We start from the raw sequence: 20,303 nt of genomic DNA, 5'->3' as shown, positions 1-20,303 counted from the left end.
GTACTCAATTCATAATGGAAGAAATTTTTCAATGAGCCGGAAACATAGCCTAGTTCATCAAGTGTCATAATACAAATGTTTGAATTTTTTTTTTTAAGTTTTCAACCAATTGAATTATGTTAGCCGTGTTTCCGACACATTGAAAAATCTTTCTGTAATGAGATGGAAATGGAATATTATCAAGTACAATTAATTACTTAACTAAGTAATTTTTTTTTTTTTTTTTTGCAGTGAAATGGGCGTTATAATACAATAAAATCCCACTCATTTATAAAGAAAATTGAATAAATAAACAAATGGGCATATGATAGATAGATCCCACTCCCAAGTTCCACTCAATTACATGAGAGAATTGAAAATAAATAAATAATTGTAGGCGTTTAAGCATTTTGCAATTTAGTATAATAACAACATGACTTGTAAAAAGAAGCAGCGGTTTTGGGGATTTGGTAACGTCGATTCAGATTAAACAAAACCCAGCAGAATTAGAAAGCCACAAACACTCACAGAGAGAGAAGAGAGAGAGTCCTAGAGAGAGAGAGGAGAGAGAGGCGAGAGAGGGGAGAGAGAGATTCGGAGAAGAGAGAGCTGTTTTCGCTGGGCTGAGAAGCCAAAGCAAAAGGCGGGTTTGTAACTGAAACACCCTCAGAGAGAGAGAGAGAGAGAGAGAGAGAGAGAGAGAGAGAGTATTAAAATTCAGTCGTTACAGAGAAAAAGTAAAAAAAGATAAAAGAAAAAGGAGGGAGAGCAGCAGAGCCACTGGCAATAATGGCCGCTTCCATAACCGTCCTGTCTGTTTAGCCTTTGTGCTCTCCTTCTTCTGGGTCTCTTGTTTGTAAATGGTGTACGTTATCATGGTATTTCACCCATTACGGCCTCAGCATTGAAGACCCTGCTGTTTTGAGCTTTCCTTCTTCTTCTTCTTGATTTGTTTCAGTACTGCAACTCCTCTGCTCTCTGCTCCTCCGCTGCCCTGAACGACCTCGTTTAAGCTCTTGAATGGCACACCTCGAGTGTGAATCCTCGATTTCTCGTGCGGAAACAGGTGGGTTTGTTTGCTTCGTAAGTTTAGCAGAGCTGAGTAAATTGGAAATGATATGCAAAATGCTATAAATTTTGCAATTTTGGTTTCTGGGTTCTGAGCAAACACAACAATGCAGTCACCGAAGGCTCTAACTTGCTATAAAGTTTTAACCTTTAACCTGTTTTAATTTCTGGGTTTTCTTTTTTAGACCCATATATTTGTTTATTTATTTATTATTTTTCTTAATTTTTATGGGTGTACATTTTGTTTGATAGGTTTGAGAGGTGATGATCTGTATACAGAGCTATGGAAGTTGTGTGCAGGGCCTCTGGTGGATGTACCAAGGCCTGGAGATAAGGTCTTCTACTTTCCTCAAGGTCATATGGAACAAGTACAATCCTTTCTTCTATCCTTCTTGTTTTAATTGTTTCTCAATGGATCAAAATCTGTTATCTTTTTTGTTTAATTTGTTTTATTTTCTGGGTTTTTTTATTTTATATGTTTTCTGGTTTTTTGTAGCTGGAAGCATCAACAAATCAGGAACTGAACCAGCAAATCCCTCTCTTTAATCTTCCCTCAAAGATCCTTTGTAGTGTGGTCAATATTCGATTACTGGTATTGCGTTTCGGAATCTAGTTTTTCATGTAAATCCACGGTTTTGAGCGGTTTTTGTTGGTTTTCATTGAAATTGAAGTTTGTTTTTGCTTACAGGCAGAACAAGAAACAGATGAGGTTTATGCTCAAATCACTTTGCATCCAAAAGCAGATGTGAGAAACATGTTTTTTTTTTTTTTTTTTTTTTTTTTTTGTGGTTGTCTTATTGAATGTTTTGTTTCATCTTCCTCTGTTTGGTTGCGTAGAAGTAGGAGAAAAGAATATAAAGTCACTAATGTTAAAGTCTTTATAAATCAGTTGGGATATTATCTGAAAAACGAATAGGGGAGATTTCACATTTTTCTCAACCTTTTGCACAATTTTCGTAATAACTGAAGGTGTTTAGATAAGAAAATTTAAGTTCCAACTCTGAGAAAAGTGTGTAAGGTTCTCCGCTTTCTTTGTACTCATCTTCTTTCGGCTGTTATTACAGCAAAGTGAACCTACAAGTCCTGATCCATGCAAACCCGAAGCTCCAAAGCCAACGGTTCACTGGTTTTGCAAGATTTTGACGGCTTCCGATACAAGCACCCATGGAGGGTTCTCAGTCCTTCGAAAGCATGCCACCGAGTGCTTACCTCCGTTGGTATTGACTCTCGTTTACATACATTTTTGTTGTTTTTTTACAATGCTAATGGTCAGTCAATGTTTTCTTTTCATATTTTCACGTGTACATGTATTTTTACTTCATTAGGACATGAACCAAGCAACTCCAACTCAGGAGTTAATCGCCAAAGATCTTCATGGGTATGAGTGGAAATTTAAGCACATCTTTAGAGGTATCCTCTCTGCAACCGAAAGCTTGGTTTGTGATGGAATATGAATGCGAATGTGGTTTTGTCTTTGACTGCTGAAAGAAACTAATTGAAAGAACTAATATTATTAGCCATGTCGAATGCTAGAAACTATCCTGTTTTTGTGTATGATTGATGGGCTTACTTCTCACTAATTTATGTTAGGTCAACCCCGGAGGCATTTACTTACCACAGGATGGAGTACATTCGTCACTTCAAAAAGATTGGTTGCTGGTGACGCCTTTGTGTTTTTGAGGTATTTGCGATTGAGAGGTGTAATCATTCTTCGATCACAATTAATAGGAATGCATATTCATGGTAGCATGGATTTTTGTTAACAAGGACATGTTTCTAGGGGTGACAACGGGGAATTACGGGTTGGGGTTCGGCGTCTAGCTCGTCAACAGAGTCAGATGCCATCATCTGTGATATCAAGCACGAGCATGCATCTTGGAGTGCTTGCAACTGCTTCACATGCTCTTATGACCAAAACACTGTTTGTTGTGTATTCCAAACCAAGGTTTGGACAATGGTTTCATTTTGTCTGTAATTTAAGATTCTTCAATTAATTAGAAATCCTTTTATTCTGGAGCCTTTTCCCGTTTTCTCTCAGGACTAGCCAGTTCATTGTTTGCTTAAACAAATATCTGGAGGCCATTAACAATAAATTCTCGCTTGGGATGCGATTCAGGATGCGATTTGAGGGAGAAGAATCTCCTGAAAGAAGGTTCTCTGCGTCTGTAATGGATTTTGGTCATTATTGTTTTCTTAACACTCAACTAGATTGTAAATTTCTACATATTTTAATTGCTCAGGTTCACAGGCACAATAGTTGAGGTTGGGGATTTATCTCCTCAGTGGTCGGAGTCTAAATGGCGATCATTGAAGGTTAAGATAGATGCTAACAAGTAACAGATCAAATGCTGATTTATTTGCTCCTGTTCATGTACTTATCTTTGACTGTATTTCTTGCAGGTTCAATGGGATGAACATGCTGCAGTTCAAAGGCCAGAGAGGGTTTCTCCTTGGGATATAGAACTTTTTGTAGCTTCTGCTCCTTTAAATCTTGCTCAACCAGTGGTAAAGAGTAAAAGGTCTCGGCCTGTAGAAATTGCTTCATCTGGTATGAAAAATAACCGCACTGGATTATTTACTTATTAAAAAAAAAATCTAAGTTCTGAATGTCTTCTCTTGTTTGGATAAATTGGACTGTAGAAGTTACCACCAATTCAGCTGCTTCAGCTTTTTGGTATCATAACTCACCCCAGACCGCAGAGTTAAACCAATTAGGTGGTGTTCCGGAAGTCCAAAGCTCTAGTAGTCAGATTGTCTGGTCTATGAGGCAGAAAGAAAGCAATAGCAGCAGTTACTCTAGTTCAAGGGTATGCTCAGATGGCATCTGGCCTTCTTCCCCGAACGTGAATGTTTCTTTGAGCCTTTTCCCAGACTCAAAGGAAAGCAACAAGAATGTAACTATGGGGTCTGTGCTCTCTAGCTTTGCGTCCCCAATTACCTCAAAGCCAAATAATGTCCCGATGCATGACCAGGTGGAAAAAGGGAAAAAATCTGGCACTTCAGGTTTTAGGTTGTTTGGTTGCAATTTGACAAACAACACTAAAACAACTTGTCCTCAAGAGATAGAGCCAGTGTTTAAAACAATGCCGTCTGGTGCCAAAGGACCTATTCCAGCTGATGCATTTGAATCTGATCAGATTCTGGATGTTTTGAAGCTGTCAAAAGAGCAGAAACAAGTCATCTTGGAGGCATCACCAAAAGAAACACAGGGCAAGCAAGGATCGACCCTTTCAACGAGAACTCGCACTAAGGTAAAATGTGGACTATTGCTGGTTCCGTTTTTATCACACCACTAGTTAAAAGAAGTTGTTCCTGACGAGCTATTTGTTTTGTCTACTGAGAAGGTGCAAATGCAAGGGGTTGCTGTTGGTCGTGCTGTGGACTTGACTGCATTGAAAGGCTACGATCATCTAATTGATGAGCTAGAGAAAATGTTTGAGATCAAAGGAGAGCTTCGTCCACAGAACAAATGGGCAGTTGTTTTCACGGATGATGAAAATGACATGATGCTTATGGGCGATGATCAATGGCCGTTAGTAACCTAAGATTCGGTCTACTGCACTATTTCATTTCATTGCAAAATGAACTGGGTTCTAACTACATTAAACTTTTTCCAAATGCAGAGACTTCTGTAAGCTGGTGAAGAAGATATTTATATATTCAAGCGACGAGGTGCAGAAGATGAACAGATTCAAGCTTCAGAGTTCATCTTTAGATTGTGAAGGGACAGTAAGCATGGATTCTGAGCGTAGATCAGAACATGATTAGTTCAAATTCCCTTTTTGCTTTTTGTGGTGGTGGTAGTTTTACTCATATTTTTAGAGCATGCTGTAGGAAAACAGAAGGGGGCTAGGTGGGATTTAGGGGTTTTGTTTTGGTGCTGGGTTAGCAAAGCAACTACTCTTAATCAGGACTAGAAAATGGAAATCTGTCAATACTTGGTGTGGGTTAGGATGAGTCGGCCTGTAAAAATACATAATATGTATGTTTGCCATTTGGTTTTATATATGTATGTTTGCCATTTGGTTTTCAATTTAGTCCTTTGGTTTTATTGTGTGGAAAGTCCTTTGGGAGAAACTTACCTACTGAAGAAGATGGTTTTTAAGCCAGTCATGCATTGTCAAGCGCTTTAATTTTACAGTGCAGTTGAACATTAACGTAACGAGTAAAAAAGGTGTTGGAAAAAGGAAAAAAAGAAAGAAAGAAAAGGCTATGGCAAGGTGTGATGTGAGGAGCAAGTGGGGGAGGCAGCAACTTTTGGTCTAAGATGTCTGAAATGTGGAGGCAGGTGGTGTTTTCATGAAGATAGAGAGGAAAGTGGATGTGGAGAAAGGGTGGAAAAAGAAGCATCAAAATGTGTAAAATCCATTTGACAAGGACATAGAAGATATGAGGGGATTAGCATCATTATTTTGTCTATGAAAATTTCCTTCACCAACTCTCTTTTCACTAAGAAATAAAGATACTAAAAGTTTGATTAACAACATTCACTCTTACGCTTGAGTTCTCGAGTTCAATTCTTCCCTCTCTGTCTATCACTTGTATTGAAAGGAAAAAGAAGTGGGTTTTCCATGCATTTTCTCATTGCTTTCAGTTGCAGACATTTCCAACTTAAGCTCAAACTCAAACAACTCCTCCAAGGAAAAATGATCTTAAGAATTAAAAATGATAACATATATAGGAAAAAGCAAGGTAAAAGTGCACCAAACATTAGTTTAAACTTCCACATATTTCAAGAAGGCTAGAAGACACCCTTTTGTCCACTACTTATATTGGTGGTTTTAAACTTTACATTAGTTGTTAGCTGTCGATGGGTGTGGATTCAAATTGTTAATAGACTTAGATTAGTGGCCTTAAAATTGAATCCGCACCCCTTGACGGCTGACTATCCTTATGCAAAATACTAATAAGCGCAAAACTTGTTCAACATTTTTCATGTAACATGGCATAGTGAGGGACATTTAATATCATAATATTTGTTGCTTTGTTGAATCAAACAAAATAATATTTGTTCTTTTGGTTCTTCCAAAGCTTGTTTCTATAAAAAATTTACGTGTTTTTGCTATACATGCTACACATAAGTTGGAAATGTTCTTTTATTAACGTGTTATATCGTCAAACTGTTAATTAAAACATTAATTGGTCATATGGATTCTTATTTGAATGCTTGATGTTGACGGAGATCAGCAATTTTCAAAAAATCAAAGTTAATTGTTTGTTTATTATAAATAAAAGAGTATATTGTATATGCCTTATTTTAGGGGAAATGGAGTTGGGGAAGATTGCGTGATAGCTCCAAATTTGTTTATATTATGTTTTAAAAATATAAATGAAAGGCAGATTCAATTGTCTTCACATAACATACAAAATTTTGTTACAATATTATTCAAGGCAGTTTCACAAAAGAGTACGTATGAAAGTCCAATAAATGTAATATATATAATTAGTCTGACCTATTCCCTTTGTTTAATTCCTTCTTTGCCCAATGTCTATGTCTACTAGATTCTCCTACAAATCATGTGTGTGTGTATGTTTACAAACGATATCGTTTAGCGAGTTAATTTGTTAAATGTTAGGAGAGGAGGATTTGTGAGGATCAAACTCGTATCAAAGTACATAAACATTATTACTTTCCGCCACTGCAATAAAGAGTTATATGTTGGGATAAGTGAAATATAACTAATAATAAAATATGTTAAGTCAATTAATTAAAACAATTTGTGGCCTCTTAATCTAAATTCGAATAATCCTCACCTGCAAGTTAAAGTTATTTAAAATATAGTCTTATAAAAACATAAAATACTATAGTTGGTCAACCACCTATGATGTCAAAATTCATCCATTAGTGAGGTGAATGGCTTCTAGTGTTTACCAGATCTATGCTCACTTTTACCATGTTTACAAAGAGAAGTTTTCTTTTATCTCTTATGTTTTTTATACGACGACATTCTGTATATATATTTTTTATACAGAGATGCATTTACACTAAAGTTCAGAGATTTGCGTTAATCATACATTAGTCATATGCCATAATAATTAGATTTTGAACTTGTTATTCATGAGATTTGAACTTAAGATCCCTTCTTTTTTTTTTCTAGAACAAATGATTGCGTTAGTATATTACATTGTTAAATGTTAGAGGGGAGGGAGATAGGTGGGGATTGAACCTGCTAAAAACCTCCCACTTCAAGTAAAAAAAATATTACTAAATCGTAATATTAAATAATAACGATGTTCAATTTTAGAACAGAATATTCGAATTTAGATACAAGAGCCTGACCTAGTAGCTTAACCACCAAAGGTAACTCGCATCTGCTACCTCCGCAATTAAAATGCTCGTCATCTTAGTCTTAAAAGGGTCGGCCTAACTCAAAAGAATAAGCCCATGAATTTATGGGTTTTGTATGTTACTAAGCAGAAATGAACATTTTTAATAGTTACAGCCCAAAGCTAAGAAGCCCTTAAACGATTAATGGGTATGGGAGGGTTGTTTGTTTCCACCACCAAACTCTCTCCCAGACAAAATGCTTAACGATTGATTTCCCCTTGAAACTATCGTTGAGCTTCACTTTATTTTCTGAAACTGTTTTTGTCTCACTTCATCTCATAAATTGCCATTTTCGTCTCATTTAGTCTCAGTTCACCTCATTTTCGTCAATTCCATCAAATAAATGTTAAATTAAAAGATAGTATGGACATTTTATTTTTGACATAAATCTTTACCTCCAACTTGCATGCTAAACCAATCACAATTCAATTTTCGATAACTCTAGTGCAAACCCCCTTATGTCTCCTTGCGGATTGATGCTTAGCTGTATATGCAGTAGTTGGATTCAATGAGTGGCTTAAATTAGATTTTGAAGGACAACTCATTATTTGCTTTTAAACACACGACCCACTATTTGCTTTTGCCAACAGTTGCAATTACAGCTCCACACCAATCTGCAAGAAAGACATATGAGGTATGAATCAGAGTTATAAAAAATGGAATTGGAATTGTTTAGCAAACAAGTTGGAGGCAAAGAGTTGTGACAAAAATAAAATGTTCATACTACCCTTTAATTTAATGTTTATTTGACGGAATGGACGAAAATGGGGTGAACTGAAACTAAATAAGGCGAAAATGACAATTTCATGTGGCAAAGTGAGACAAAACTAATTTCAAAGGGTAAACTGAGGTTAAATGATAGTTTCAGAAAATAAATCAATTAATAAGCCTTGAAAAAAAAAACGTTTTTGTTTCATGCGTTTTTCAATTTTTTTGCTTTCTACTCTTTACATAATTACACTTCAATCATTATCACCCTTAGTTTCTTACTTACTGGAGTTTCGCTATGATTAGGGGTTTAGCGAGTTTTTAGCATTTTTGCCAAACAAGACAAAGTAGCAAATTATATCAACATCGATTATACTAATCTAATTTATGGATCGGGATTTATGATACAATATATTTCAATTACTTTCACTTAACCTAATTAAGACTTTTACGAGCATTTCACAATCATGACGTTTTGCTATTTAGCTGTAACGTGGACACAATGAGAAACTCAGTGTACATCCTCGTTACATGCTTCCCATGTGCGTAGGGAAATAAGTATTATTGAAGTTAATGGATTGCAATTAGGCCTATACTATATGGATTTGGATCCTCGCCGGATTCCCTTCGTGGGAATTCTAGAGATCAACGTACGTGGACTGTTGATAAAAAATCGTGTGGTCGCAATTTTATCTTTTTATATTTTTCACGCAAAACGAGATTACTTTACTTTTAAAAATATAAAAAGTATTTAATTGTAGCCGCACTATTTTTGATCAACGGTCCACGTGCGTTGATTATTTAGATCCCCAGGGGATCCCGTGAGGATCCAAATCCTATACTATATAGTCATAGGAGAGATAAAACAAGGACTTTGATCTCCCTTTTATGATATCACAAATCTGCTTTTGAGCAAAGCTAATCCTTTGATTATGAAAATGACTTGCTTTCTGCTTTTCCCCTTGACTTTTGATCCTGGATGACAATTGACAAGTAGCAACTCTACCACGCCATCAACGATACTGATGGTTAGCCACACAATTACTCCTAATACCACTACCCTAATTAAAATGTCATTGATAATTGTTTGAGCAATTACCCATTTATTAATGGTCTATCCAAGTATTTATGACCTGGATGAAGCTTGAGTGAAACTAAATGGAGGTCTAAAGCGACTGACGTTGAAAAATCAATGAATGAGTTGAGGTTATACGTAAACATTACTTCTTGCACTATGTCACACAATGCCCATGATTGCTCCCAAATCAACTAAGATTTCGTATAGTATTATTGACTTTCATTTCATTAGAGTTGATAAAAAAAGTTCCTATTATACGAGGCTTGGATTCTTAGGTGCATCTTTACTACTAATCCTTAGTCAATGACAAGGCAAGTCAATGGACTGTGATTAATCAGTACCCTAATCAAGAACTCGGCAATCTAGAGACAAATAACATTCTCATTAAATGTGAATTTGTACATAAGAGTTTCCTCAATAACAAATTTTTTTTTGGGTGCAATCAATAGTATGTCTCTATCGGTCTATTTTACATGTATGGTCAATGTGGAGGCAGGCTTTGTTAGGCCTTCGAAAGCCAGCTGGTATCTTCTTCTTAGTGCCAACCCTTCAAAATCCAACTCTTTAGCACTATATTGGTTGAATGTGTTTTCTCATGCTTCGAAGCTTTAGACTTACAAGACTATATGCAGTTGCCTTGAGAGAGTGGGAAGGTTTTTAGGGTTTAGTGGCACAGAGAAGATGACTTTTGGTTGCAACTTTGATTGACCAAGTAAGTTGCTAAAGTCCAAAGAAAGGCTCAGTAGGACTTCCGAAAAGGGTTTTATTCTCCATCACAGGTTGGCATCCTATGCTTTCATGACTCCAGTTCCAATCTGGTATACTCCTGTGCACCAAATGCTACCTTGGGGCTTTGAAATTGGTACAGAATATCTAACTTCCTATGCTTTTTGCAAGAAGCCCCATTTGATTGGCATAGTACACTGGACTACCTCTGTGATCCTCTTCCGACCTTAGTGCCCCCGAGCTTAAGGATGGGAAATCCGGGGCTCTTGGTTTGTGTGAAAGAAAAATTGAAGCACTTGATTTGTATAAAGTGGGCCAGTAACATGAGTTAATGGGGATAGTCAGATTCAATTTGAACGGTCTGTATTGCCTGATCCTTCGACTCTGGATAGTAAGATCCGGAGTGGATCTCTATCCCAATGAACAGTGAAGCCATTGTCAATTTTTTATTTTTATGGTGGTAAAAGTCATTGTCAAATTGCTTGTTATGGTGTTCCCAATTATAGAGGAGATAGGATAAAGTGGATGTCTTTGTATTATTATCATGAGAAATGTTAAGATCAATAGCGTAAGTGTGCAGGATTGATCTTCATCGTTTATGCTTTGCTTTTAATATTCAAGAGGAATACTATGATTAGTCGCAAACACACATTGAACGGAATCCTGCTTTGCTTTTAGTATTATCCAACAGAAATTGCTAAAACAATCGCTCCGTGTAAGACTAATTTTGCCCGATCTTGCTTTGTGAGCTCAATTAGCAATGTAGCATGAATGCTTAGGATTAGTTGAGAACACGTGCGAAACTGATATGGCCTTTCTTACTTTGTGAATTCAATTAGCATAATGGTTAGGAACAGTCACAAATTGATACAATCATTTCCACTTTGTCAGTCCAATAAACATAAACGATTAAAATCAACCCACACGTTACACGCGATTGATCCCAACATTTTTTTATCCCCAACAGTAATTCTAATTAAAAACAAAAAGTGGGTTCAATAACCATCTGTGGGGATTTCCTGTCAAGCAGCAATAATACGAGCTTAGCAAACATAGCAACCCTCAATTAAAAGATATAAGTGACTTTTGCCTTTTATTTTCCTCTGGGGACTTTCCTTTCTCTCTTTCTCCTCCTCCTTTGTCTCCTCCCTTTTCACACTCAAAAAACTCTTACAGCAATGGGGCTGGGATCTGATGAGGCAGAGCCACCACAGCTGCCCTTATTTTCTGCCCCACCATTTCACTCCCACGAGCCATCAGGGACCCTAACCCCACCCCACCCCACCTCAGTCTCTGTTCCATTCCGCTGGGAAGAACAGCCCGGGAAGCCAAGGCCCTGCACTGCCCTGGCCACCCTTCAAAACCCCACTGACTTTTCCCAAAAGTGCTTAGAGCTCCCTCCGAGGCTGCTTTTGGAAGCCAAACAGCTTTCTCCCACCACAGTGTTGGAGGGTCCTTATGTCGGCAGGCCAAAGTTTCAGTCTTCCTCATTCAGGATGGAGTGTTATGGCGGTTTTAGCCCCGAGCGAGGAGGGGGGCTTGGTGCTCTGGTTCTGAGCAGGAAAGGGAAGGAGAGAGGGTGGTTTGACTCATGGGGGAGGAGGGTGTTGAAGGGAAAAAGAGACGTTGGTGGGGCTAGTTATGTCTTTCCATCTTCTGTGGACGGAGAGATTGACGGTGGTGGCAGTGTGGGAGGAGAGAGTGGGAGGATGAAGGTGAAGAAGAAGGTGCCAAGGATTACAAGGGTTGGGAGCTTTTCTAGTCTCTCTCATGCCAAACCTCACTTCTGGGTAAATAATTTCTTTCATTTATCTCATCTTTTGGTTTTTAATTTTAAATGGATTTTTATATATTATGGCACGTTCACATATCATTAAAATTTTGTCGGCGCATTCACCCTTGCACCTGATGTCCTGAATTCCATTCCACCTTTCTTTAGTAGCGCTTGTATAAAATTTGACCGAGAAAGTATGAACTCTAGATGGTTTTAATGTCATTGAGAAACTGGTCCAAAGCATTGGAAGGGTGTGACAGGTTCCCCTCTTCTGCAGGCGAATTGATCTAAGGTCTTTGCTAGAGAAAGAAAGGGGTTCTTTTAGTATGCACATACACACCGGGATCTCTGGTCGTTAGAATCTTGGCCGCGTATCCAACCCTCTATTCATCCGGTGCATGCCATATTCATCTGGTATATAGCATGCCATAATGCCACACTATATGTACCCAACTAAGCAGGTCTCTAAGTAGGACAAGATAGATTGGGGTTTGTAGGGTAGGCAGAGGAATGGAATGGGAGTGTGAGAACATGTTATGTTGCTGGTTTGGCCAAGGCCACGAGTGTAACGACTTAAGGAAAAGTCGTTATGGCCCATTTTAAGATGCTTTTGGAAGAAGCACTTTTGATTATAAGCATTTTAGCTAGAAGCATTTGGAATTGCTTTTTGGAGAAGCATTTTCAAATGCTTATTCAATCTTTGCAATTGTCATTTCTAATCTTTTTCCGACATGTGCAAGCGTTTTCAAGCATTCTAAAAGCAGTTCCAACCAGACATTTAGATTTTCGTTTGGGAACATTGAAGTTATTTGTAATTGAAGTAAAACTTACTTCCATGTTTGCAGGCGACAGTCAAACAGAGCTTGAAGCAGGCAGTTCCATGGAAGAATAGAAAATTCAAGAAAGATGGGTTTGTTATATGATTTAGGCTTGTCTCTGTGTACCTGTGGAGTGCATCCAAATCAGTTTACTGTCAACTTCTCTAGTCCTGTAATATTATATGTCAATGGAAAATGACCTTTTCTTCTCCATACTCAAGCTAAAGACTTCAGAAACACCGCCGCCGGCGGTGCTGAAAACCGGGATGGTCCCGAATTGTGGGGGACTTTGTTATGGGTTAGGGCTTAGGGTCAGTCCCCATAGGGACATGTAAAGTGTAAAATGAATTTGTAATGTGTTTGCGTAAAATTTAGCCCTAATTTGATGTGCTTTATCCTGTCAACAATTTCAGTACATTTTGCCTAATTTGATGTTAATCGCTGTCGTGTGAGCCTCCGTGTCTGTGCATTAACACCGAAATGAGACGGAAATGACCCAAATACTTAACAGATTAGAACTCAGTGACCAAATTGGCCAAATAGAAAACCCGAGCAAAACATGGGGATCAGAAACGCATTCAAACCTGTAAATTATGTTTATCGGGACAAACGAAAGTTTATACAAGACGATGGAAAGAAATTTGAATTCATATGAAGAATAAAACAGCAGCAGACACTTGTGTCCAACATGCATTCATTAAGCTTCAAATTAGGCTTCAATCTAACAAGAACTGCATTGATTAGGCTTCAAATTAAGCTTCGGCTAGTTAAAGTTAACGCGACAGGAAACCAATCATCTGCTTGTAACAAAAAGGATAATATTCAACATGCAGCATCACTGTCTCCATACAAGTTTGTCATGCTTATTTCAATGCTCAAGAAAATGGAAAAATGACACAGGGAAATCGTTCGAATTTTGTTGCCTGTACCGATAAATCATATCACCGCTATTTTTTACCTGTCATACCTGCAACCACCTGCAAAAAATACCCGGGCAATTCAGAAAAGGAGTGATAGTAAACAAACAAGTTAGAACATGTCAAAATGTTGTGGGGGTATCAAATCATTTGTAACATTTTTTTTTTTTTTTTTTTTTTAAGAAAAAATTGTTCACAACTCGTGGACGTGTAAAAGCACATAATCAAATCATGTCAATGTATGTAAGGGACAGGGAAAGTTGAGAGGATCCGATTATTCTATGTTCTTGTTTTCCTATCCTTTCCAAGTTACATGCTCATTGCAGTGTAAGGGCACCAAACCATGTAGACCTATTTAAAGGGAGAGAAAGCAAGTTGTGAGGGTCCATAAGCATTCCATGAAGACCACCATTCTAACTATAAGATGAAGTACACCGTGTTGGATAGGTTCCTTAAAGCACCTCAGTAGTGATAAGATCTAAGTTGAACACCATCATAGTATCAATGCTAGATCTTTTGAGCAGTCACTTTATCCAAGTTAAATTATGTTCTAATCTGGAAAATCATGAATCGGCCGTGAACATTTCACTACGAGCAAAACAACATACCAAGTACTCCAATGGTGTAAAGTGCATTATTAGGTGGTACGAATGAAAGTTCAAATTAACATGTGATTTAACACTCACATCACTTAAAGCAGGCTGGGGGACTTGCTTAGAAGCTTCAAAGGAATCTAGAATTGGCCTTACTACAGCGGGAAGGAAGAGTCCTGAAATTCAATCCACAATAACAAGTCAGTTGAAGATGAAAATAACCCCGACAGGAATGCCCTTGAAACCTTAACAGATACTGACTAGATGATTCTTAGAATGCTTGATTTATTAACTTGAAAACATTAGGAGCCAAATTTGGCCCGAATCTAATATAGCAAAATGGAACATAGTTTCTCACGAGCGATCACATCTCGTAATACAATTTCTATAGGGATAATTTTGCAATTGGAAAATGCAATTCTAATTCATTAAGAACTAATTATTTTTCTGAGAACGTAAAACTAAAAAAATATATTGCAGTTCAATACGATTAACAAAATGAGTATCCCAACCGTTCCGGCAATGCTTTTCTAGCCATGGAAGCATATGGTTACTCTACTAAGCTCAAGCAAGAACCAAGTCCTAGAATTTTTCTCCGATAAATGAATGCAAACACAAACAGCTCCAAAACATGGAATTCTTAAACTTGTAAATTGTAAGAGATCACGAGATATCGAAATTCAGCCAAAAGATTCAAACTTTGCCTTGAAACATGCATGCAAATTCCTCCTTTAAAGTATGCAATACTTCACACTTCAAAGGGAAAGAAACCAAGACTTCCTTGGCATCAAACGGCTCTAAATTACACCTTCATTGCTCAAACATTCAAAAGAAAACGCATTGGCAACTGCCCATCATCTAATTTGAGAAGAAAACCCCCTCAAATCGGTAACTTTGAACACGAAACCAAAACTCAATTTATAAAAATTGAAATCAGTGCTCCAATTCTGGGCATTTGAATCCCATCAATTCGATCCTAAATTTAACTAGAGGGAGAGAGAGAGTACCAACGCCGGCGATGAGGCAAGAAGCTGCGACGACAGGCTCCTGAGCGACGAACATCCTGAGCTTCTCCATCACTGCCATCTCTCTGGTGTGTGTAATTCCGAGTTTGTGCGTGTGAGTGATCCTCTTCGTCGTCTGACCTACGACCTAGAAAGCTGCAAGGAAATGAAAGGAACCAGAAACGGATCTGCTTCGCAAGAAGACCCGGGTGAAGGGACGGGTCATTAACGAATCGGGTTCGGTACTTAATTTTGGGCTCAAACTTGGGCTTCTTATTAATCCAGTCCTAACTATTATGGTCCATTTGCTTCCTTGATTTTGGTTCCAATAGAGAGACCCAAGTTTATATTTAGGTTATTTTCTCTTCAACTCATGGGGAAAATGGAAATATTTATTAATAATCACATTTTCGGGCTAAGATGGACGTGTGTCTACTTTTTCCACGAAATATATTTTTAGCCATTGTCTATTTTTTTAATCAAACGATAAGTTTTGTTAGATTAGATATTAGATTACCCAAGGACGGAGTTTGAATTCACGCCGTCATGCAAGGATTCAACATCTTTCCACCATTGTGGTAAATGGCCACTTGCATTTTTAGCCCCCTCCTTGACACAGTTTGACGCACGGTAAACCATATCGCCTTCAAATTGTAGAAATAGTTGTATTCAAATTGAAAGACTTCTTTGCAGTTAGACATCCGCTCAAATATGATATTCTTCTTCATGAGCTAAAAAAGAGGGTAAACACCACCCACTGAAGATGCTTTAATGCATAACACTATCTTATGTCAAAGTGAGTTCTCTCTTGAGTTTGAGGATCATGATGTGTTAATATATTAACAACGTGATATAATAAGAGTAAATCATAAGGTTGAGTAAGTTTTAGCGTTATAAGTGGATAAACGTATTATAACATGAATAAATTAACAGTAGCACAACACTGTAATGTGACAATAACACCCATTGATTCCTCTCTCTCATCGATGGCAAATAACTCTTCATTCAGCAGGACAGGAAAGTCGTCTCTTCAAAATTTCCAACCGTGATGCCATATTCTGAAGCTACACAAAAGTATCATAAATCATCATACCATCAAAGTCAAAACACACAAAATTTAAACATCAAACTGGCTTTCAAGGTCTTGATATAGTTACATAGGAAAACAAAAGGAAAAGGAAGCAAGACTCGTTATAATTTACAAACATAAGGTGGAAGAATAACAACCAAATTTATGCAAAATCTCATCCGTCCTCGCAGTATTTATACACGTACATCGGGGTATATTTACACACGAAAACTACGAATAACCTGCACGAAATACACAGAAAAAAAAAGAAACTAACCCAAAATACCTATTCCCTTTTAAACAATCATTACAAGAAGCATGAATTGGTCAGAACTCAGAACTACTACACAGCCTAGAAATGGGGTAACATCCAACCCACAGTCCATCCCAGGAGCAACCCAGCACCAACAAGACCGAACCCCAATGCAAATGCAACAGCATATGTTGTAATGTCGTGTCTGGGTTCGGCCCTCCTTCCTCTTTTACCCTTGGCACCCTTACGCTGGCTCCTCCGCAGTTTCTTGCCTTTGGATGGCATCCATGGAAGTCCCTCCGGGAAAACAGTGGTGCTTGGACGCTGGTCATTGTTTTTGATACGGAGATAAAGGCTTTCCAGCTGCAGCAATCGGAACCACTGCTTATAGGCAAAGAGTTCAGAGGCTTGTCTGAAGAAGAGCTTAAAGATGTGCTCCTTCTCGGCATAAGCTTGCTTTGCTGCCTTCTCAGCTTCCCTTGCACGTGTTTGAGAATGGCAAAGAGCCTCCATTAGCTGAGCTTTTGTAGGCTCACCCTCAGAAGGTTGTTGAATCTCCATGACGTCTCTGCACGTAGTAATACAACTGATCTCAGATTGCTAGTCCCAAATTTTTTTTTTAGATGGAGTACAATCAAAAAATCTGAAAGAATTTGTAAATAACACAAGGATCTGAAATGTCAATCTAATATGTAATAAACACCTGAATGACTTGTCGGAGTGCCCTTCTCCGGATGCTTCTCCCTTTCCAGATTCTGGATAGCCATGTGCAGGAGTAGTCATATTGGAAAGATCATTCGCTTGGGCCTTCGCATCTAAAGATGTCCCCAACATCACATTCGGGTCGGAACATCCAATATCAGCATATGGATGTCTCTTAAGATACATTTTCTGAGGTGGGGGGAGGTCGCAGTTCTCAATATGGTTAAGCGACTTCTGAGCAACCAAGGAAGCCAATTCATCTCTGTCCGTTGTCCGCCACCAAGGTTCAGCCCTCCCACCTCCAAGCCAAGGATAGTCACAACAAAATTCCTTGGGTTTCTTGGAAACTGGGCAATCAATGGTATCCATCCCCATTATTTCACATTTTTCCTTCATTTCGTATTGGAGAAGTTCCTGCATGTTTTCACAATATTTGGCGTTTACATCTTGCTTTTGGACTTCGTAATCTGTCTTCATACAAACAGCGGAGATACTATCCGCATCAGTGAATTCTGCTTTTTGCTGGTGAACCTCGCTAGTGTTGGTTGTTGATATCACGAACCCAGCTCTCAGTGTTTCCATGTCAGCCTCCAATGCATTTAACTGTTCGTATGTAAAATCCTTTTGGTACCCATAGCTAGGTTGCAGCCACCATCTTGTATCGGGGGGTCGACTAGAATATGGATTCCGGTTGATAGGCATGAAACCAGCGGCAGGATGATCTGGCCCTTCTGCTCCAGTTGCAGGCCCAGCATCAACCTGCCTAGTTGTCGAAGATGAGGATTGGCAGCAGGCTAACTTGGGAGCTCTTTTGGCATCCTCTTGGACGAAACAACGATTAGCTGCTCTCTGCCACACAGCCCTTGCTTCTGCTGCTGCCATCAACTTGCTATTCTTATGCACATTTTACCTTGTAAAAGGCTACACATTGTTAACAAAAAAAAGAAGAAAATATCAGAAATTTAATCCAACAGAAAGGGTCGTACTATTTCACTACCGAAATCCCACTAAAGAAACAACAACAGAAAAACAAAACAATTATTCATTAGAAGAATCCAAGATAGGTTCTAAAATTAAAATCAAGACGATGGCAACTCTTCAACATATTTGACAAGTTCACAGTTCATTTGGAGAGTCAGTCGAAGTTATGTAATGGGACACCGGATATCCCGATTTCACACACTAGAAGTAGCCGAAATCCTTCATTACCCGAAAAACTATAAGATACAAATCCAGATTTTAAACCTTGCTATACTTCATATCATGATCAGGCGGGTTTTGCAACCATTGTCAACCCAGACAATTTGACTGGTGACAAGTTCTTCCATAAAAAAGGATCTTGATTCAAAACCCGAATCTCCTTACAATTCACACAACTGCGATCGATGTGGAAATTCCTAGATTCCAACTCCACAACCTACTCCCCTTTATATCAAGCTCGCTGCGCGCGCGCTTGACTTTATGAGAATCCCACTCGAGGAGAATCAAAAACCCCAATCACCATCATTCCTTTTCTTTAACTCCAATGAAAAAACAAATCTTAATCCGCATCGCTCAAAACAAATACAAAACAGAAGTTCAAACGAATCAAAACACCAACACAATCAGAAGAAGAACAAAAACCAATGGATAACACAATTAGCAACTGCACAAAAATTCGAAACCACGAAAAAATTAGAAAGCTTTAACAACATTATACCAATTAAGACGTTGAAGAGCCATTACCTCCACTGGATGAGTAAAAGCAAAAGACCAAACCCTCAAACATTCATTCAACCGTCCGTAATCCAACCCTTGTTTTCTTTCTATAAGCAACCCCAATGCAAAATGCCAAGGGGGTTCTGAATGACCTTACTAACCCTTAAACAGCCAGCATATAATATCTCTTGTTAATTTATGAGACGATCCCAGATTAGCAAACATGATGAAAAACAAAACCCAACCAAAAAAAATCCATAAAAAACTTAGAGACAAAAGCATCCACCAATTCAATTCCATCAAACGGGAAGAAAAAGAAAAACAGAGAAGCAGAACAAACCTCTGCGGTAAATGAAAAAGCTCGTTAGACTTGGATCTAAACCATTCAATGAAACGAACCGTTTTGCGGTTGCAAATACGGAAATTCAGACAAGGAATCTGAGAGGAAGCGAGAAGATGTCAGAGAAGAGCTTTCGTTTTTCGGTTATCACTTTCCTGCTTTTATGTCGTCGGTTTGCAGTTTTGCACAGCCCGATTCAGCAACCAAATATTGCACAGCCCCCTCGAGACTCCTACGACGCCGTATTGGCGTTACCCGCATTATCTTTGTCGTGTGGGGGCCCATGTTTCATAATTTGGGTCTGAAATTAAATACTGATATATGATATCCACTCGAAGATGCAAAATTGCAGTCGGCTGGTGGATTCGTGACACGTGGCGGTAATGGGAGATCCAAGGGTACAAGATGGGTCCACATATTACATAGGATAGGATTGTACCCTTTGGAGTTTTATTTTTTAGTCTTTTTAGAGGGAAAACTGTCGCGGGGCAAGGCAAATGGGGAAAAAGGTTTTTTTTCGGATCTATTTTGTGAGGATTTTAGGAATTCTCACGTTTAACCGTTTATCGTACATCATGTTGTCAATTTTCATCAGATATTATTTGTGTTTAATTTTAAATAAAAATTAAATAATTTCTAACCTCACAATGCACGATGAATAATTAAGATGTGAGAATCTCAAGAATTTCCACAATTTTGATTTGGATGAAATCCAAATCGGAATTGAATTCTCTCCGAGGCAATACCTCGGGATCCTCCTGACCGGACAACACAGGCCGTTGGATTTTGATCCAACGGGTACAATTATTATAACTTTTAGAGGAAGTCCTTATTTGTAGCCGTTTGATCAAAATTCAACAGCTCATGTTATCTGGTCAGAAGGATCCCGATGCATTGCCTCGGAGAGAATCCAATTCCATCCAAATCCGGCACATGGGTGGGTTGGCAGAAATTTTTTAAAGTAATCAATATTCAAGCAATTATTCAATGTATCATAAAATAAATAGGAATATATTATAATATTTATAAAAAAAATCATTCTAGGGATGTGGGGTCCAAATAGACCAACCAACCATTTCGGCTTCTCCCAGGTAATAGATATACATTGATAATATGGAGCGAAGTTTGGCATCTAGGGTGGGCCCCATGACCAAGTGAGAGAGTGATGAGGTGGACCCTTTTGTGTAAAAGGGTTAAGATTTTAGCTTGAATTAATCACCAAGATCTTGAATTAGGTGACTATGATAT

The 20,303-nt window shown here is 38.2% G+C and overlaps 4 protein-coding genes across 8 annotated transcripts; 2 read left to right on the top strand and 2 right to left on the bottom strand.

Annotated features, from left to right (window-relative positions):
• Window positions 1–290: 290 nt before the first annotated feature.
• On the top strand, window positions 291–5,080 carry ARF11 (auxin response factor 11). Of its 4 annotated transcripts, none has more exons than XM_068459552.2 (14): window positions 291–1,045; window positions 1,300–1,415; window positions 1,544–1,639; window positions 1,736–1,792; window positions 2,112–2,264; window positions 2,373–2,457; window positions 2,638–2,728; window positions 2,828–2,992; window positions 3,086–3,199; window positions 3,288–3,360; window positions 3,448–3,595; window positions 3,688–4,298; window positions 4,392–4,579; window positions 4,671–5,080. In XM_068459552.2, exons 1-14 carry the CDS (start codon window positions 1,000–1,002, stop codon window positions 4,813–4,815), a joined length of 2,088 nt encoding a protein of 695 aa, XP_068315653.2. In that variant the 5' UTR covers window positions 291–999; the 3' UTR covers window positions 4,816–5,080. The 4 variants fall into 4 exon arrangements, with proteins under 4 accessions (XP_068315653.2, XP_088552713.1, XP_088552717.1 ...); XM_088696587.1 differs by having other exon boundaries at window positions 392–1,045; window positions 3,691–4,298; XM_088696591.1 differs by having other exon boundaries at window positions 415–1,045; window positions 1,300–1,401; window positions 3,691–4,298.
• A 5,840-nt stretch (window positions 5,081–10,920) lies between these two features.
• On the top strand, window positions 10,921–12,886 carry LOC137720112 (uncharacterized protein At4g00950). The gene is made up of 2 exons (XM_068459123.2): window positions 10,921–11,677; window positions 12,507–12,886. The coding sequence occupies exons 1-2, from the start codon at window positions 11,066–11,068 to the stop codon at window positions 12,582–12,584; spliced, it is 690 nt and encodes a 229-aa protein (XP_068315224.2). The 5' UTR covers window positions 10,921–11,065; the 3' UTR covers window positions 12,585–12,886.
• Window positions 12,887–13,252: 366 nt separating this feature from the next.
• Window positions 13,253–15,174, bottom strand: LOC137720113 (fiber). The gene is made up of 3 exons (XM_068459124.2): window positions 14,997–15,174; window positions 14,083–14,165; window positions 13,253–13,456 (listed from the first exon to the last, which is right to left on the bottom strand). Exons 1-3 carry the CDS (start codon window positions 15,073–15,075, stop codon window positions 13,427–13,429), a joined length of 192 nt encoding a protein of 63 aa, XP_068315225.1. The 5' UTR covers window positions 15,076–15,174; the 3' UTR covers window positions 13,253–13,426.
• Window positions 15,175–16,205: 1,031 nt separating this feature from the next.
• On the bottom strand, window positions 16,206–19,338 carry LOC137720495 (uncharacterized). 2 transcript variants are annotated; one of them, XM_068459570.2, is made up of 3 exons: window positions 19,056–19,338; window positions 17,019–17,938; window positions 16,206–16,883 (listed from the first exon to the last, which is right to left on the bottom strand). In XM_068459570.2, the coding sequence occupies exons 2-3, from the start codon at window positions 17,897–17,899 to the stop codon at window positions 16,415–16,417; spliced, it is 1,350 nt and encodes a 449-aa protein (XP_068315671.2). In that variant the 5' UTR covers window positions 17,900–17,938; window positions 19,056–19,338; the 3' UTR covers window positions 16,206–16,414. The 2 variants fall into 2 exon arrangements, with proteins under 2 accessions (XP_068315671.2, XP_068315672.2); XM_068459571.2 differs by having other exon boundaries at window positions 18,743–19,254.
• Window positions 19,339–20,303: the final 965 nt, after the last annotated feature.

The sequence above is a fragment of the Pyrus communis genome, chromosome 1 (assembly GCF_041283825.1).
Source record: "Pyrus communis isolate YQ-2024b chromosome 1, ASM4128382v1, whole genome shotgun sequence".
NCBI classification, from domain to species: domain Eukaryota; kingdom Viridiplantae; phylum Streptophyta; class Magnoliopsida; order Rosales; family Rosaceae; genus Pyrus; species Pyrus communis.
This window is presented reverse-complemented; position numbering and strand designations above follow the sequence as displayed.

Bases quoted from the DNA above. Each gene is read 5' to 3' on its own strand.
- LOC137720495 (XM_068459570.2), bottom strand. From the start codon at position 17,899: ATGGCAGCAGCAGAAGCAAGGGCTGTGTGGCAGAGAGCAGCTAATCGT. The intron at 16,884-17,018 runs GTGTTTATTACA...TACTACGTGCAG, and splicing joins CACTCCGACAAGTCATTCAG to AGACGTCATGGAGATTCAAC.
- LOC137720112 (XM_068459123.2), top strand. From the start codon at position 11,066: ATGGGGCTGGGATCTGATGAGGCAGAGCCACCACAGCTGCCCTTATTT. The intron at 11,678-12,506 runs GTAAATAATTTC...CCATGTTTGCAG, and splicing joins ATGCCAAACCTCACTTCTGG to GCGACAGTCAAACAGAGCTT.
- ARF11 (XM_068459552.2), top strand. From the start codon at position 1,000: ATGGCACACCTCGAGTGTGAATCCTCGATTTCTCGTGCGGAAACAG. The intron at 2,993-3,085 runs GTTTGGACAATG...GTTTTCTCTCAG, and splicing joins GTTGTGTATTCCAAACCAAG to GACTAGCCAGTTCATTGTTT. The intron at 4,299-4,391 runs GTAAAATGTGGA...TCTACTGAGAAG, and splicing joins CAACGAGAACTCGCACTAAG to GTGCAAATGCAAGGGGTTGC.
- LOC137720113 (XM_068459124.2), bottom strand. From the start codon at position 15,075: ATGGCAGTGATGGAGAAGCTCAGGATGTTCGTCGCTCAGGAGCCTGTC. The intron at 14,166-14,996 runs GTACTCTCTCTC...ATTGAATTTCAG, and splicing joins TTGCCTCATCGCCGGCGTTG to GACTCTTCCTTCCCGCTGTA. The intron at 13,457-14,082 runs GTGAGTGTTAAA...TATTTTTTGCAG, and splicing joins CCCAGCCTGCTTTAAGTGAT to GTGGTTGCAGGTATGACAGG.